General features: G+C 38.2%; 2 protein-coding genes across 2 annotated transcripts in view; one reads left to right on the top strand and one right to left on the bottom strand.

Moving 5' to 3' along the window:
- ND-PDSW (NADH dehydrogenase (ubiquinone) PDSW subunit) overlaps positions 1 to 1,588 on the top strand; it is a 30,621-nt gene extending 29,033 nt beyond the window's left edge. The window contains exon 4 of the mRNA XM_081731999.1: positions 1,240 to 1,588. Within this exon, the coding sequence (XP_081588125.1) occupies positions 1,240 to 1,355 (116 nt within the window). The 3' untranslated portion in view covers positions 1,356 to 1,588. The remainder of the gene's footprint in view (positions 1 to 1,239) is intronic.
- A 13,380-nt stretch (positions 1,589 to 14,968) lies between these two features.
- On the bottom strand, positions 14,969 to 15,337 carry LOC145665522 (protein GVQW3-like). The gene has a single exon (XM_081732827.1). The coding sequence runs from the start codon at positions 15,335 to 15,337 to the stop codon at positions 14,969 to 14,971; it is 369 nt and encodes a 122-aa protein (XP_081588953.1).
- Between the last annotated feature and the right edge of the window lie 1,015 nt (positions 15,338 to 16,352).

The following is a 16,352-nucleotide window of genomic DNA, read 5'->3' as shown; positions in this document are numbered from 1 at the left end:
GCCGTGAAAAACATGAAAAAAAAAAAAAAAATACATAGCAGCATTCGCTATTTCGAACACAGAAACTATAGAGCTAATGGTTCATAATACCTTCAACTTCTCGCCAGCACATTTCGTGCTCCTGTTGTTAAGGCTTACTTTTTGCCCACTTGAAACCCAACTTAAAGTTGAAGCATGTCTGAATATTCATTATGGCTTATGTGGAATCTTTTGCGCGTCCATTGCAAATTACTCAAACGTTTTTTGATAGTGAATGTGTGGCTTCTTTACGCTGTCGTGGATCTTTGGCTCCGTGGTTCTTTTTGTTCGAAGTAACATGTGTCCGAATGTATTTTTCCACGTTTTTGGACGGTTCTAGTTCTCTGAAACTGTGCAATTTTTTTCTACACGTTCATAGGAACTTATTTTCATATGAGGAATCACCTTTGGTTTTGTTCATTAACAACTGTATATATTTTCACTGCACGTATTACTCATCCATCTCAGTTTGGCTTTTTTATCCGTATAATACTCAACGAACCGTAGCTTATTAAAATTCACCCTTTATTCATCTCAGAAGCTTTTCTCACGAATTTTGTTCTCCAAAATACTCATTTCTTTCCTTTGCGTGTTAACGATGGACTTCCATATCCATGCAGTACGACGGGCAGAATTATGCTTTTATAACGTTTTAGTTTATAACTTTGATTAGAGCGTAGATTATTGTAAAGAAGAGAAGAGTAGGAGGTTTGTATTTATTTTATGTTTTTCTTGATTGTCTTTTGGAACAAGAGAGTTGCTGCACTTGGCTACTGTGGTGGTATTTTTAAAATTGATTCTGTGTTCCAGCTCTAAGCGATGCTCTGCTATCTTGACTTTTTTGGTTACTGAAGTCTTATGTAGTAGTTGTGTTCTTTACATCAACGTTCTGTGGTACTTCCAGTTTGCCCTGTGTATGATCTGCCACATTCACATGGTATACGGCAAGGATACTTCATGTGTCTGAAGTATCGCGCAGATGAAGGTTGTCTTTCAGTGGTTTGAGTAACGATCTAATATTGGATCATCACAAAACATTCATCAATTAAACAATATGAGGGAAGTGTATTGGACGATCTATCTTGAAGAAATGTTAAAAATCTTTTATTTTGGTTTCTCATTTAGCAAAATGTGCGAACATTGTATTGTTAACCTTGTTGATTTCATCTCAATATCTCTTAGGAATAACTGTAAGAATTACTAATATTTTTCTGTTTTCAGATGGCGACCTCGGAGCAACAGGTAATGTCATCAAGGCCTACATGAAACAGAAGCACCGACTAGTGTGGGAACGCCGTCATGGGCCCGTTGGTACTGGGATGCGAGAGCAGTCTTAAAAGTGCACAGTGTTTAATATTTGTAATAGACTGTCAATAGAAATGTAGAAAGTCCAGTGTAAACTATTCAGAGAAGTTAAAAAAAGAAAAAGGCGTTATGAAAATAGTGCTTTTGTTTGTACTAATAATGACCCATTTAAAAAGAATTCATTTGTAAAAAATATGTATTGTATCTTTGCTTGACATTTGTAGTTGATTGTTTTTACTAAAATAATCACAGTTGTTGAGTTTAAGTGTATTTTTAATCCAATAACATATTCTTTGAAGTACATATACATGAGACAGTAGGGTAGGGGGGGGGGAGATACGAAAAGTCGAAAACGTTTGAGGTTGTAAGTTTTAACATTTAATTGATAGATCCATAAGAAACGTTCACATACGAGGGCGATTCAGAAAGTAATTCCCCCAAGGTGATACCTTTATTTTTGTTTGACAGATAGCACCGACACAGGTATCAATGGAAAGCTTGCAATGGTGCATCATTTTTCAACATAGTCTCCATTACGAGCACACACTTGGCGCCAACGCGAAACAAGGTTTTTCATGCTTTCGGCGAAGAATTGTGGTGGCTGCTGGCAACACCATTGCTGAACTGCTGCTTCCACCTCCACATCACAACTGTAGCGTTGGCCCTTAAGGTGATCCTTAAGTTTGGGGAGGAGCCAAAAGTCGGATGGCGCAAGATTCGGACTATAGGCAGGATGAGGCAGAATGTCAATAACACTTTCCCAGCAGATGGGACAACTTTGAATTTGTTGGAGGAGGAGAGAACGTGTAGTAGTACTCCATCGACTGACGCTTCGTTTCCGATTCGTAATGGGGTATCCATGACTTGTCGTCGGCGATGAATATTCCTAGACACACTACATTCCGTAGTCTGGAATTCAATTACAGCTCTCTGTTTCAACCGGACGTCACCACTGGATGCCATGGGTTGCGCCTTTAGTCTGGAACAAGAAGAGATAGGAAGGTGAAACAAGTGACATTCTATAGCTTAAACATCAGTGCATTAATGATAAAAAGTTCAGAATGTTTACATTACTATTGGCTAAGTAGTGGGCTTGGAGACATTACTTTCTGAATTACACTAGTATAAACGGAGAACCATTTGATTTCTTTCCCCGGTACATTTGTCAAAATCGTTACAAGATTCATTCTATGCTTGATTAATTTGTGATTGCCCAGATAGTATGTGATGCGCCCAGGGGCTTAGTGATAGAAGCGGTGCAAAAGATCCGTTTTTCGATTCTTGATAGACCGTATGAGTTTGACATGTCTTCTCAGAGAATCCCTGTTCTCTTCAGTTCTATCATATCGTTTAGCTACATGTAGCTACAAACTGTAAAATAAACATTTTTTTTTCTTTTTCCAAAAATATAATGTACTAATCATGTCGAATACTTCAAATCGAATCACTGTGAAACTAAAACAGTTTCAAATGTTCATCGTTTTCCTAATCTTTTAGTAGGAAAGTATTTTTACTTTACTTTTAAAAATAAACCCTACTTTTCAATCAGAAATAAATATACTTGCAAATAATATTTTAATCGAGATTTCACTGCATTTTTGTTAAAACATTGTGGTTGACCTCAATTCCAGCTGGTGAAAGAGCTTTATCTAGGGTTAGAATTTGTAAGTACGCACTCGTTTCGTTCTAGAGCGAAAACTACCTTTCCTAAAGTACCAGAGGTGTCAAATGTTACTTCCAATTGGGATTAGAGAATTACTTTCCAGCGCATTATAGCAGTCCGTTTTGTGCGTAATTTATTCCCTTAATCTGTCCCCAATCCCCCTTCATCATCTTTTACTGACACTTTTTAAAATTTTATTCCAAATTTCCTGGTGACTGTGGATTGAGTATAAGCCAATTTTGATAAAACGAAGCAGTTTGTCTTTCTCTAGATTTAAATGACGCAGGTGCTATTCTCAAACCTTACTAACTTTTTTTTAGACACAGAACATTCGTGATTCCAAACTTATATCTAATTGTTACAGATATTGACGGCTGCTATTAACAACTTGGAACAACAGTGTTTGGAGAAAGATCGATGTGCTGTCAACTTCCGTGAGTGCAAAGATTTATTCGACTTTTTAATAGGATATTGGAATCTGGAAAAATACCAAAAGAATGGAGAAGCAGCTACATTGTACCAGTGTTTGAAACCAAAAAGAGGTACAAGAATGTGGCAACTGTAAGGGAGTAAAACTCATAAGGCATGCAATACAACTTCGCGAGGGAGTGATAGAAGCAAGATTAAGGGGAGAGGCCCAAATAACAGAAAGTTAATTTGGTTTCATGTCTGGGCGATTGCTAATATATGCAATATTTGCACTTAGGATGATAGTGGAAGAGAACAGAGAATGCCAGAAGGATCTCCATGTGGTTTCCATCGACCTAGAGAAAGCGTATGATAAAGTGCCATGGGATCGGATTTTGTGGGCACTAAAAAAAATTGTGTTTCAAACACATACATCTGTATAATTCAAGATAATGTATATGATAAGTGCAAGACAAAACTTAGAAACACGTGTGGAATAACAAAGTTCATTTGATTTGATTTGATTTTAGTTTAGCGTCCCGTTCAGCAGCGAGGCTATATGAGACGTGGACCTACTGATTAACGTGGAATCCGAACCACATTAGCTCCCGCCGGGAATCGAACCCGGGTCTCCCACGCCAAAGGCAATAATAACAAAGTTCACTGTTAAAGTATAACTTAATCAGGGATCTAGTCTTAGCTCATACTTTTTTATTTTTTTTTAATTTTGTTTATTTATTTATTTTCAGTTGTGATGGACGAGCTTACAGGTGATATCAAAGAGTCATCATCTTACAATAAAGCTATTCGCGGACGAGATCGTGTTAGTGACTTGAGGCGAAGACAGGAGGGCAAGATAAATTAGATACCTCGATAGGAACATTGGAGAGCAAAGGGTCTACAATTAGTGAAAAGAAGACAGGATATGTACACTCATGTCCAAAATTATTGTCGCATGTCTATAAGTATATTGTTGTAGGAATATAATTTGATAACGATTTCGTCCGGTATTCCCTATAATGTTAGTAAGTGTATAATAGGCAAAGACATGCATGTGGTAAATTTCATGTCAAAAGAGCAGTAAATAAGAACATTAAAACGAAAATAAAACTTTCTTGTCCATTTAGCAACATTTTGTTTTGCTCATTGTAATTTTCGTATTTACCACAAATATACATTTCCCGATTATACACATAGTATCAGTATTAAAAGTACCCTGCAAAATCATTATCAAATTATATTCTTACAAGAAGACAGTTATAGATATGCGACAATCATTTTGGACATGAGTGTACATTGGCTATTCAACAAAAATGTAACCGAAAATACAAGAATATGACTGGACGAAGAAATACAAGTACGTGGGATCAATACTACAGGAAAATGCAGCAATAGAAGAAGCGGTAATAATAGCAGAATTAGCAACGGTTGGACAAAATGTAGAGAAGCAGCAGAACTATTGTTGAACCATAGGGTACCAGTGCGCCTTAAAGGTAAAGTTAGAAAACAGTAACCTGCCATATTATACGGAGCAGAATATTGGACGACGAAGAAGAGAGAAGAACAGAAGTTGCATGTTGCGAAGATATAGGTGCTGCGTTGGATGTGTGGAGTGACGCAGAATGACAAAATTCGGAATGAAGTGATCCGAGGAAAACTGAAAGAAAGTATATTTCGATGATTTGGGCGTGTGAGAAGACTACCTTTGGAATATGTAGGTTACAAAGTCGATGGTGTAGAACTGAATGACTGAAATCTTGGAAATGGGAGATTTTTTCAGAAATCAGAACTTAAAGTGAGAGATGATTCTTCTTGAGGGTATCTAAACCATTAAATACAAGGGTAAATTGTAAGTCTCGCAATATTTCCACAGCCTAAACGGCAGGAGCGTGTATAAGCCGTTAATGACCGTAAGTATAAGTTCAAACTGACCCAAGAGGTAATGTAGTGTGGCAAGATGAACTGTTTAACAAGGAAGCTGCCACTCCGTCAGTATATTCAGTCAGTTTTTAGTGGCAGTGATAGTGAGTACAGTTCACGTATCAGCCCTATTAATGTAGGAATTTGAAGTCCTGGATAATACTCCGGCAACAACCCAAACATTTGTCGTGGGAACGGGAAGGTGCACAGCAACTCACTGGTTCATGAATTTCGTGGGTGTTGTAAAAATGACTATCAGTCAAGATCAGACTGCCCCAGGGTAACAGATTCTGGGGACATACGACACGTCATTAAGGAAAATTCATTCACCAGCATATGATGATCGTCAAACAAACTTATGGCTCAGTCCACTGTAGTGCGTTACTTTCACGAACTGGACAAAATCATTAGCAGCTGTAGCATGAGTTAAGTTCCAGAGGAGAGTGGATGTATGCCTACAACTATTACCGAATCCGCGTGAGGTGCGTTTCCTGAAACGGATTGTGACATGCGACGGAAAGCGGATGATTTTTTCAAAATCCAAATGTGTATAAACAGTGGATGCGCAAGAACCAACTTCCAGAACCGCCGTTTCGAGCATCAAGCTATGCTTTTTGTATACTGGAACCATGAGAGGATAATTCGCTTCAAGTTCGTTCCTATCATCAATACCAACGTTTATTCCGAGCAGTTGGAGCGGATGTATACACACTACGCCAAGAATATCCTGCATTGGTAAACCGAAAGCGCGTCCTGCTGCAACAGGATAATACAAAACCACACTCGACTCAGGAAATGCAATAAAAGTTAAGGAACTTATTATTAGTAGCATCGAACTGATGCCATACCCAGCATATGGTCCTGATCGTGCCCCTTCAGATTACTGCCTGTTTCGGTCTAAGGACTTCCTGAAATCACGATGCTTCGCCACCCAGAAGGAGGGGACAACAACAGTGACTGACTTCAATTCCTCTAAGGACAAGACATATCGACGTGAAATCGAGGAACTGGCAGGAAGGTGGGTTCAGTCAAACACGAGGGGCTATACTTTGAACGTTATCCTGCTTTCAATTGTACTGTATTTATATATTTGTATGTGCTAGAATATTGCAAGACTTATGACTCAACATTGTAATACGTATTTATAGGAAGAAGGATTATCACATAGATTAGTTAATTGGATATCGCCCACATATTTTACAAAATTTGCAAATTCAAATTATGGATTTCTTGGAAAGAAACAAAATAGAAAAAAATAGCAACAGAAGTGGGTAGTTATAATGTTGTATCAAGTATCCTCAATAAACTGAAGAAAAAAAGGATAAATAAAGATGTTATTTTAACGTATGATTTTTAAAATGTAGAAGAGAACCTTATAGATTGTATTGTCCAAAAGCTTCAGAGATATTATGTTGAATTACAGATTGGTAAGTCTTTACTTTGACCATTTTTAATTTTTCTCGATTCAGTGACTTGATCTTTCGGTTCGGTTCGAACTTATCTGTTAGCCCATATGGATCACAACGCCTGTGTTCCTTCTTAACCCTTTCCGGATTCCGGCTTTTTGGGCTATTTTTTAGACTTTCAGCCAAGCAGCTACTGCATCGTCACTATTCATCCTAGGATCATGGTTCATACCTCATTCTCTTCAGAATAGAGCTGGCTTTCAAATGGTACCACTTGCATGCTCATACCATATACCAGGAGCGGGAAAAATGATATCAGGGAAAATTTCGGAGGGAAATTTTTTCTCGCACTTTGCCCCCCCCCCCTGGAGCGGCCCTGTGTGAACGTAGCCATCTAAAAAAAAAATCTGATAAATAGTAATTGGTATACTGAATGTGTGTGCCAAATTTCAAGTTTCTATGTTGAATAGTAAGGGCGGGAGAAATTTTATCAAGAATTCCCACAATGCCCCAAATTACCACAAAACACTATGATCTCAGGAATTTCCTGAGGCATCCAGACATCCCGAATTACCCTAGGGTCATGTTTCGCCCATCATTGTCTTCAGAATAAAACTGGCTTTCAGACGGTATGACTCACGTGTGTCTATCATGTATATAAGGCGGGAAAATCCCGAAGAAAGGGATTTTTTGGGTCTAAATATAGCGTTTTTCAACTTTTAGCCCCTCTGGACCTCCTTTGTTTTAACGTAGAAATCTAAAAAAAAATCTGATAAATACTACTAGGTAGTCTGAATGTTCGTGCACAATTTCAATCTTCTAGGTACAAAAGTAAGCCCGCCAAAAATATATATACCGACAATGTACCATATTCCCGTATACAGAGGGATTTTTTTTAAAAATCCCTGAGACATCCCTAATTACCCTAGGGTCATGTTTCGCACATCATTCTCTTCAGAATAAAATTGCCTTTCAGACGGTATGACTCACGTGACTCCATCATGTATATAAGGCGGGAAAATCCCAAAGAAAGGGATTTTAGGAGTAAAAATATCCCTTTTTTCAACCCTTTGACCCTCTGGTTCCCCCCTTGTTTTAACTCACAAATCTGAAAAAAATCTGGTAAATACTACTCTGTGGACTGAATGTTTGTGCAAAATTTCTTCTACGTGCAAAAATAAGCGCGCCAAAAAATATTCAACATAGGCTTAATAAATGAAAAAATATATTTTAGACTTATGACGTCATCACTTCCTATGTCTGGACGCAGGAAGGTGTGAAACCATACGTAATGTCTTCTACAATGCCTCTGGATTTGAAAAAAAAAAAACGGACGAAAAAGCTCAAAAAGGAGAGTTATAACCAAGGTGACCAGACGTCCCGTTTTAGACGGGACAGTCCCTTTTTTCCAACCGCTGTCCCGTTTTTTTCTGATTCTCGAACGGGACGCCTAAATGTCCCGTTTTTAAGTAAAAATGACCTAGGTGTCCCGTAATTATTATTCAAAATATAAATCGTCAATGCAAATTCTACTATCTTCCGTACCAACACTTGTTGCCAAGGTTCAGCCGTGTCTAGAACTTCTGAATTTTCAAATGGGAATTGTTTGTTCGTGGCTCAAGTGGGAATTGAGTGGGAATTCTCAGTGTTCAACTAGTTAAAAGAATTGTTGGGTGGAACTTGCAATCGGGAACCATTATTTGTTGTGTGGTACACGTAAAGTTAGAAACGGTTTGTTATCACTCTTACTTGTGTATTTTGTAAATTGAGAACACTGCTGAGTCCCAAAATGCAATCTGGAAGTCAGATATCCCCCCCCCCCATAGCCGTTTCGTATGCGTCCCGTTTTCGCAAGTGAAAATTCTGGTCACCTTGGTTATAACGCAATGTACGATGAACCACCCGTATGGTACAAAATTGTACCATAGAATCCCCAAAGGGTTAAGCAAGCAAAGTGATGTCTACAGAACGCTATCGAATAAACTAAATCACCGTTTCAAAACCTGAACTGCTTACTGCAGCAAGTGAACTTGTCCAACATTTACACATTTACTTTTCTGTGATGATAATCGTGCCCCGTCTATTTCTTTACGTCATATACAAAATTTTCACGTATATTTTAATCACGCATACTTCTGCCATTTAAGGAAAAATACATGTTATGTTGGAACAGGGGTGTAGCCAAGGGGGGGCCCATCGGGGCCCGGCCCCCCAAATGGTTTCCTGGCCCCCCCAAATGACCAGTTTTTAAAACATTATAGTAAAATTATCTCGCTTCATTTAAAAGTAACAAAGTTTATTCACAATTAATAATTTATGGTAAAATAGTATGGAGAAATATTGTTTTTCCATACCGATCGAAAAATAGTATAGTATCTCTTCCTTATACCGATCGAAAAATATTATACTTTTTTGTGACAGCAGATTACACAATTTACTGCGATTTAATTTGACAGTTTGAAGACAAACGTTTTAACAAGGTACTACAAATACAGCCATAAAACAAAGGTACTAAACTGATTTGTAAGTACAGTATATTTTATATGCTTTAACAAGTGTTTTAAAAGACAGAGGGTGGACAATTTGGTGAGAAACAATGCTTTAATTCAATTTGGATTTCATTCGCTCTCTTTTATTTCTACTCAAAATAATTATGTTTTGTTTTAGTCACGAATAATAAATATTTTTGTCAGGAAATCATAAAGAAATTAAGTGAAATTTCAAAGAAAATCAATCTTGTGTAGATAGGTTCTGTATACAAGGTCTTAAATTTAAATATAAAGGTAACCAAGAAAAGTTTTGTTGCTTTTTAACCCACCACCTTCGAACATCGATATGTCACCTAACCTGGAAGATCAAAATTAGTCTCCATCAGCATCGACGACCTTCTGAAAACGTTCTGGAAGGCCATGCAATCCATCGCGGTAGAACTTGGTGGGCCGTGAAACGAAGAAAGTATGAGGTGCATTTTAGACTTTTACTAGGGATTTGAACTGGCGTCCTCTAAGGTGATTCTCCAAAGAATGGAACAGGTGGTAATCGGACGATGCAATACCCGGGGAATATAGTGGTTGCAATATTGTTTCCCATCCAAGGCGGAAAATGGTGTCCTGAGTCATCCTAGCCACGTAGGACTTAGCGTTGTCCCGTAAACGAGGACCCATTTGCAATTCAGAAGTGATGGCTCCAGAGTTTTGAGTTTTTGTTGAGCACAGCTGAACTGCTGATAGTACACAGTTGCATTGATACTCTGACCAGCTGGTAGCAGTTCCCGATGCACGAAGAACCAAACACACAGAAAGACCTTCTTCTGGTACAGTGCTGGTTTCTGCTGTTTTGAAATCGGTTCATGGGATGCTAACCAATGATGACGGCGCCGTGGAGCTTCGTATAGGTCACACTTTTTATCACATGTCAACGCCCTGTCCAGAAATGGCTCCGAAACAGTAAATAAACACAGGCGACTGCCGCGTTGCCTTCTGGTCCGGAGTCAAAATATGAGAGACCCATCGACCCAACTTGTAGTGCTTCACAAGTTGATGGATGTGCTGCCGAATGGTTTCACCACATACTGAATTGTAGTCCCAGTTCCTCTTTGTACATGTGTTGGTCTTCTGGCACGTGGTGTTTGCGGGTGTTTCGTCATAGTTCTTAAACTTGTTAAACCATCGCTGCAATGTCCGCGTCGTCACGACACCCTCACCAAAGGCCTGGCATATCTTCTGTCCCGCTACAGCGGCGTTTGACTTCCATTTGAACTCGTTCAGCATACATGCTCTTATGACGCTCTGTGGATGTCCCATGTTCCCTCTGTCTTTACACAAGTTCACGGTGTGTCTGAATTGCCACAACCAGGTAGTATGTTGGATATACCCACACCACAACAACTGACGTTCGCCTTATCTCCATTCGCATTCAACTCACAGTGTGAGGTCCAATTGAACACAGACCTCCACGAAAAGGGACAGAACTTTCTTGGTTACCTTTATAGTTATGCACAAAAGTATAGCGTTTGGTCCCGGGCAGTAGTTCTTGATTAAGCATAATAAAAACTATCTTTAATATAATAATAATAATAATAATAATAATAATAATAATAATAATAATAATAAGCTAAAATAGTGTTTTTAGTCTTCCAGAAGGAAACCAAAATTTTCCTTTATTTCACACTAGCAGCAACACATTTTTTTTTTTTTGCTTTGTACATTGTAGCTGCCCCCCCTCAAAAATGACTGCCCCCCCTACGCAAACCTGCTGGCTACACCCCTGTGTTGGAAATATAAAAATAATTTCCATCGGTTTTCATTTTTTATTTTTTTTACTCCTGCGAAGATTACGAAATGTGAACATGTTTGCTTTCTGCAGTAAGCGGTTCACCTGTTCTTATAGAACGGAAATTTGGGTGCACAGTTTATGACGTTATATTTTGTGGGCATCCAAATTTATTGGCTATACGAAAAGTCTTTAAAGCATTTACTACTTCACATAATAGCATTTTGTACATACTGTCTGGCTTACTTTCTACAGTTCTTGTATTCTTCATTGCGTTTAAGTTATTTACTGAAATACAAAATAAAGTGGGGACCCAGAAACTTTCAACCATGTATATCATAGCGGAAAACCCCAGCAGCAAAAAATACAACAAGGTTAATCGTCGAAAGGTTGACTGATCGTTGAAGCAAAAACAAGATCCCTGACCAACGCAAGCGCTTCAGTATTATCAATTTAGACATTAGAACAACTTCAATAACAAATAAAAGATAAGATACAGATCACTGCACTAACATTTTTTTTTTTTTTTTTTAATCATGGTTCACAACATACTGCAAAGTTACTGATAGAAAATACCAACAAAATTGTATACAAGTCTTGTATATAGTATATGATTGTCATTTGTTAATGAAAAACGTGTACAAAATGGTCCAAAAGATTTTTACCAGTAAACTCAAGGATCTGCCCTTATAACAAAATCTTGAAGTCATACGTCACAGTTTCGCCACCCCTATTCTGCCCACTCCGCCAATAGGATCGCAATGTTTTGAGCCAACAATCATGGCGGAAACGAAAGTAGCCAATCAGACGTGCCGATGCTCGTTTTTTTTTTTTTTTTTTTGCTTCATCGATTTAATAGGATGAAGATACATATGGCCAGATCCTCTATTTATAACATCCTTGAGTAAACTATTATTTTTCTTAAAAAAAGAAGACGAAGAAAAAAGAAATAACTTATCCTTATTATAGGGCACGTAGTGAAATATTTGTTCAGTAAATATGAAGTAAGTCTGTTTTTTTTTCTGCTCTGGATAAATAACGTAAAACTCTCTCCAGTATTTCCAGAATTTTAGGAAAAAAATGAATTATGTCAAATACTGTAAGATTGTTACTGAAATATTAACCAGATCACTACACTATTTTCGAGGAAGAAAATAGTTTTATAAATCACCTGCTACACTAGTAAATTTTTTCCTTCTGAATGATTTCTAGAGAAATATATTGTTCCAATTTCAAAGACTGTAATTGAAATACAGTAAATTCCGGATTATCTCCAGGATTGGGTGGTGTGGCGACTACGGATAATCCGCAAAATGACCGAAAAGAAAAAAAACTCGAAAATGCTTTTAAACAATTTCTATTTACAATACGGGAAATATAATAAATTACCTGAAATTATTACTGATAGCGAGAGATTTTCTTACCTCTTCAGAGTCTTTAGGATCATCGTCTATGGTGTTCCTAGATTTCCTGGGAGTTTCTTGGTCGCTCAAAAATGCAAGCAAATCATAATACCACAACATTGGCTTGTATATCTAAGCTTCTCCAGCACCAGATCGAATAGATTGTTTACTTTAGACAATTCCTTCCTGTAAACACTTCGAAGAGAATTAATTTTCTTCACAATAGTTTCTCTGTTTGCAGTGACATCGATTTCTTTGGACTTAATAACTAGGACATCATAAGCCTGACTTTTCTTGTCCCGATCGCTATATTCTTTTGACTTAACACGCCATAGGCATGGAAAGCTACAACTCTATAAACTCTGTGAGAAATTGTCTGGAACGCTGCCGAAGATCAACCATCGCTTCCCAATTGTTACGAAAACGGAGCAAATGCCTGAACTAAAGACGGAGTGACCGTCTACACGCTCGGATTTGTCTGAACACGTCGCAAATGTTTGTGCTAATTTGCTCAGTCTTTTAGCTCCGTGTTCCGTCATCGTTCAGTTCGGAAAACTGCACAAATTTCCTGTCTACACGCTACGTTTTGCTTGCAACGTCTTAAAACTGCGCAGGTAAATCGTTGCCAAGACAGAGCGTGTAGACCAGCCTTTATGACGCTCTGTGGAGATCCCATGTTCACTCTGACCTTACGCAAGTTCACGGTGTAACTGAACTGTCACAACCAGGTAGTATGTTGGATATACCCATACCAACAACTAACCTTCGCCTTGTCACAACTGGTAGTATGTTGGATATACCCATACCAACAACTAACCTTCGCCTTGTCACAACTGGTAGTATGTTGGATATACCCACACCAACAACTGACCTTCGCCTTATCTCCATTCGCATTCAACTCACGGTGTGAAGGTCAATGGAACACAGACCTCCACAAAAAGAGACAGAAATTTCTTGGTTACCATTTTATATACATCACAGAGAACATTAAAACATTCATTTCAATAACTGAACAACTAAACACATATATAAATAATAAGAATTTACAGTATAATAAAAGTGTATGCAGTCAGGACCAGCTACACAGTAGAGGATCTATGCGCAACACATGCATTTGCACGAGACGGTAAGTTTCGAGGGGCGGGTCTGCCATAACTATATTATTTAAAATAAACATTTCTTGTTGGAAATACACTTCATAATGATGGTAGTTAAATTTAGCAAGCTGGCCTATTTGAATACTACATTCATACATCACGTTTAGGTAGCATTAGTTTAAGGTCACATGGACAGTTCTAAAGCAAATTGTCAAACAAATTCCAGAATGAATTGCTTGATTGTTGTCAAATATAGAGACTCAATTCTCGAGCAGTAGCGAACACCTGTACTTAGTTATCACAGTTTTGATATGAAAACAAGTCTTGTCTTTCTCACAAACAAGTTCCTTATCGTTAGCAAATGTAGAAGGAAAATCAAGATATAATGATAAAAGAAATAGTTGCACTGAAATTGTAGATTGATATATTGAAATTGAAGCTCGATATTGAATTCTATAAAACGGATTACCATCTTCCTTCTGTAGGTGTGTTTACTTTATCTTTCACTAGCATAATAGATTATTATTTAAAGAAAAAACAGACGTCAACAAGATTGTATTTGTAGTATTTAGACCTTTCTGAGTGCAAGTGCACTTTCCCTCGCCTTCATTATTCATGATGGGTAGCATACTTAAAATCGTGGGGCGATATTACATTGCCGAAACCGTTATAAAGTCTTATTGATATACAAGGGTGAATCAAAAAGTAAGGTGAATTGTTGATTTACAGAAAAGCGTACAGAGATACGTCGATGAAGCTTTACTATGTTTGAAGTATGGTATCACACTATTATTCGAAGAAGGAACCGTAGTTGTCTAAACATTTATTCCAACGTGGCACCAAATCATCCATGCCCTGTTCAAAGAAATGTGGTTCCAGATTTCCTAACCAGGTACGTGTAGCCTGTTGTGCCTCTATCAGTGTCTGGAAACGCTGCCCACGAAGATGTTGCTTCAGGGGGCCGAACAAATGGTAATCCGACGGGGCTAAATCATGGCTATACGGAGGGTGATCTAGAATTTCCCACTTGAACCCGCGGAGGTGGGTACGCTTCCGTTCGGCTGTATGTGGACGTGCGTTATCATGCAGTAACAACACGCTCTCTCGGAGTGCCCCCCGCCGTTTCTGCCGTATGGCTGCTTTCAGCCTGTCCAGGGTTTGGCAGTAGGTGTCTGCATTAATGGTCGTACCCTTTTCCAGAAATTCAACATGAATAGCACCGAGACGGTTCCAAAAGACAGTAGCCATTGTTTTCTGGGCAGATGCTATTGTCTTGCATTTCTTGGCCTGTGGTGACGAAGGATATTTCCGTCGTCTGGATTTAGGTGTCCATAGAGGTATCGGAGTTTCATCGCCCGTTATGATGCGATGAAGGAATGAATTTCCTTCGTCGGCATAACGTGTGAGCTGGCTCAGGAAAATGCCCATTCGCTGGTTTTTGTGTTCGTTACTCAGAAGCTTGGGTACCCAGCGCGCTCACACTTTTGTGAAGCCCAGTTGGTAATGGACGATAGCGCTCACGGAACCATAGGAGATATTCAATTCATTGGCAATGCCCTGCAACCGCACTCTTCTGTCTTCATGAATCATAGCATCGACGACAGCCACATTCGTGTCGGTGATGGACGTTGTTGATCTGCCACTTCTGCCATCATCTGTGACAGTACTCCTACCACTTGCAAATGCGTTACACCACACGTACACTTGTTTTAGCGACATAACACTATCTCCGTAGACCTGCACCAATTCTCGATGAATATCACATGGTTTTGTTCCCTTGGCCCAGAAAAAACGAATTACACCACGCACTTCCTCCTTGGTGTAATGTTCCAGTCGTTGTGCCATCTTTGAGTTGCTCTCAGCACCAGACGGGTGGACATAGAATGTTGTACAAGCCGTCACACTTCTATTACCAGATTACCTGTAAAATGGAAAAGAATTAATTAGCTACACACAATACTATGGGTTTGACAGGCAATTTCACCTTACTTTTTGATTTATCCTTGTATATTTGATGCTTTAGTCAGTTTTGTTTTATTAATAGTTATTATTATTATTATTATTATTATTATTATTATTATTATTATTATTATTATTATTATTATTATTATTATTATTTACAGTAATTGGCAGCAACAGTAAAAAAATTAAATCGAGATTAAAGAAGGTGATTCCTAGAGTGGTATTAGAAGTAAGGTTGCATCTTTTCGTAAGCCTAAACGGAGGCACACTTACTGAACATGTATACATTAGTGGTACATGAAACAATTTGTTAAGAATGACAGAAAGAAATACATATATATTAAATAATGAAAAATTAAATGAAAACTACATTAAACAGAAAAGTCGTAACGTCAGCTTATGTTGGCTGCTAGTTGAACGGGTACTATGCAACCGGTCAAAGAATAACATCATTGGTGATTAGTTGAACGGGTACTATGCAACCGGTCAAAGCATAACATCATTGGTGGTTAGTTGAACGGGTATTATGCAACCGGTCAAAGAACATCATTGGTGATTAGTTGAACGGGTACTATGCAACCGGTCAAAGAAGAACATAATTGACGGTTAGTTGAACGAGAACTATAGAATCAGTCAAATAATAACCTCATTAACGATTATTTCAATGCTGCTAACACGAAAAACTTTAGCGATAGAACCACATCAAATACCTCGACAGTCATAGGTACGCATCTTAGTTCGAAATTTACAAATGCCACTAACATTTTCTTATATTTTGTAAGTGTTCGGGATAATTTGGCGTTTCTTCATAGTATAATGCATTCCTTGTATAGGCATTATTCGGAATGCTGAAAATTTTCTTAAAATTCGAAATCTCTAGCCTAGTTTTGTACAAGCA

This window comes from Thermobia domestica, chromosome 11, assembly GCF_964235325.1.
Source record: "Thermobia domestica chromosome 11, izTheDome1.hap1.1, whole genome shotgun sequence".
NCBI lineage: Eukaryota > Metazoa > Arthropoda > Insecta > Zygentoma > Lepismatidae > Thermobia > Thermobia domestica.
This window is presented reverse-complemented; position numbering and strand designations above follow the sequence as displayed.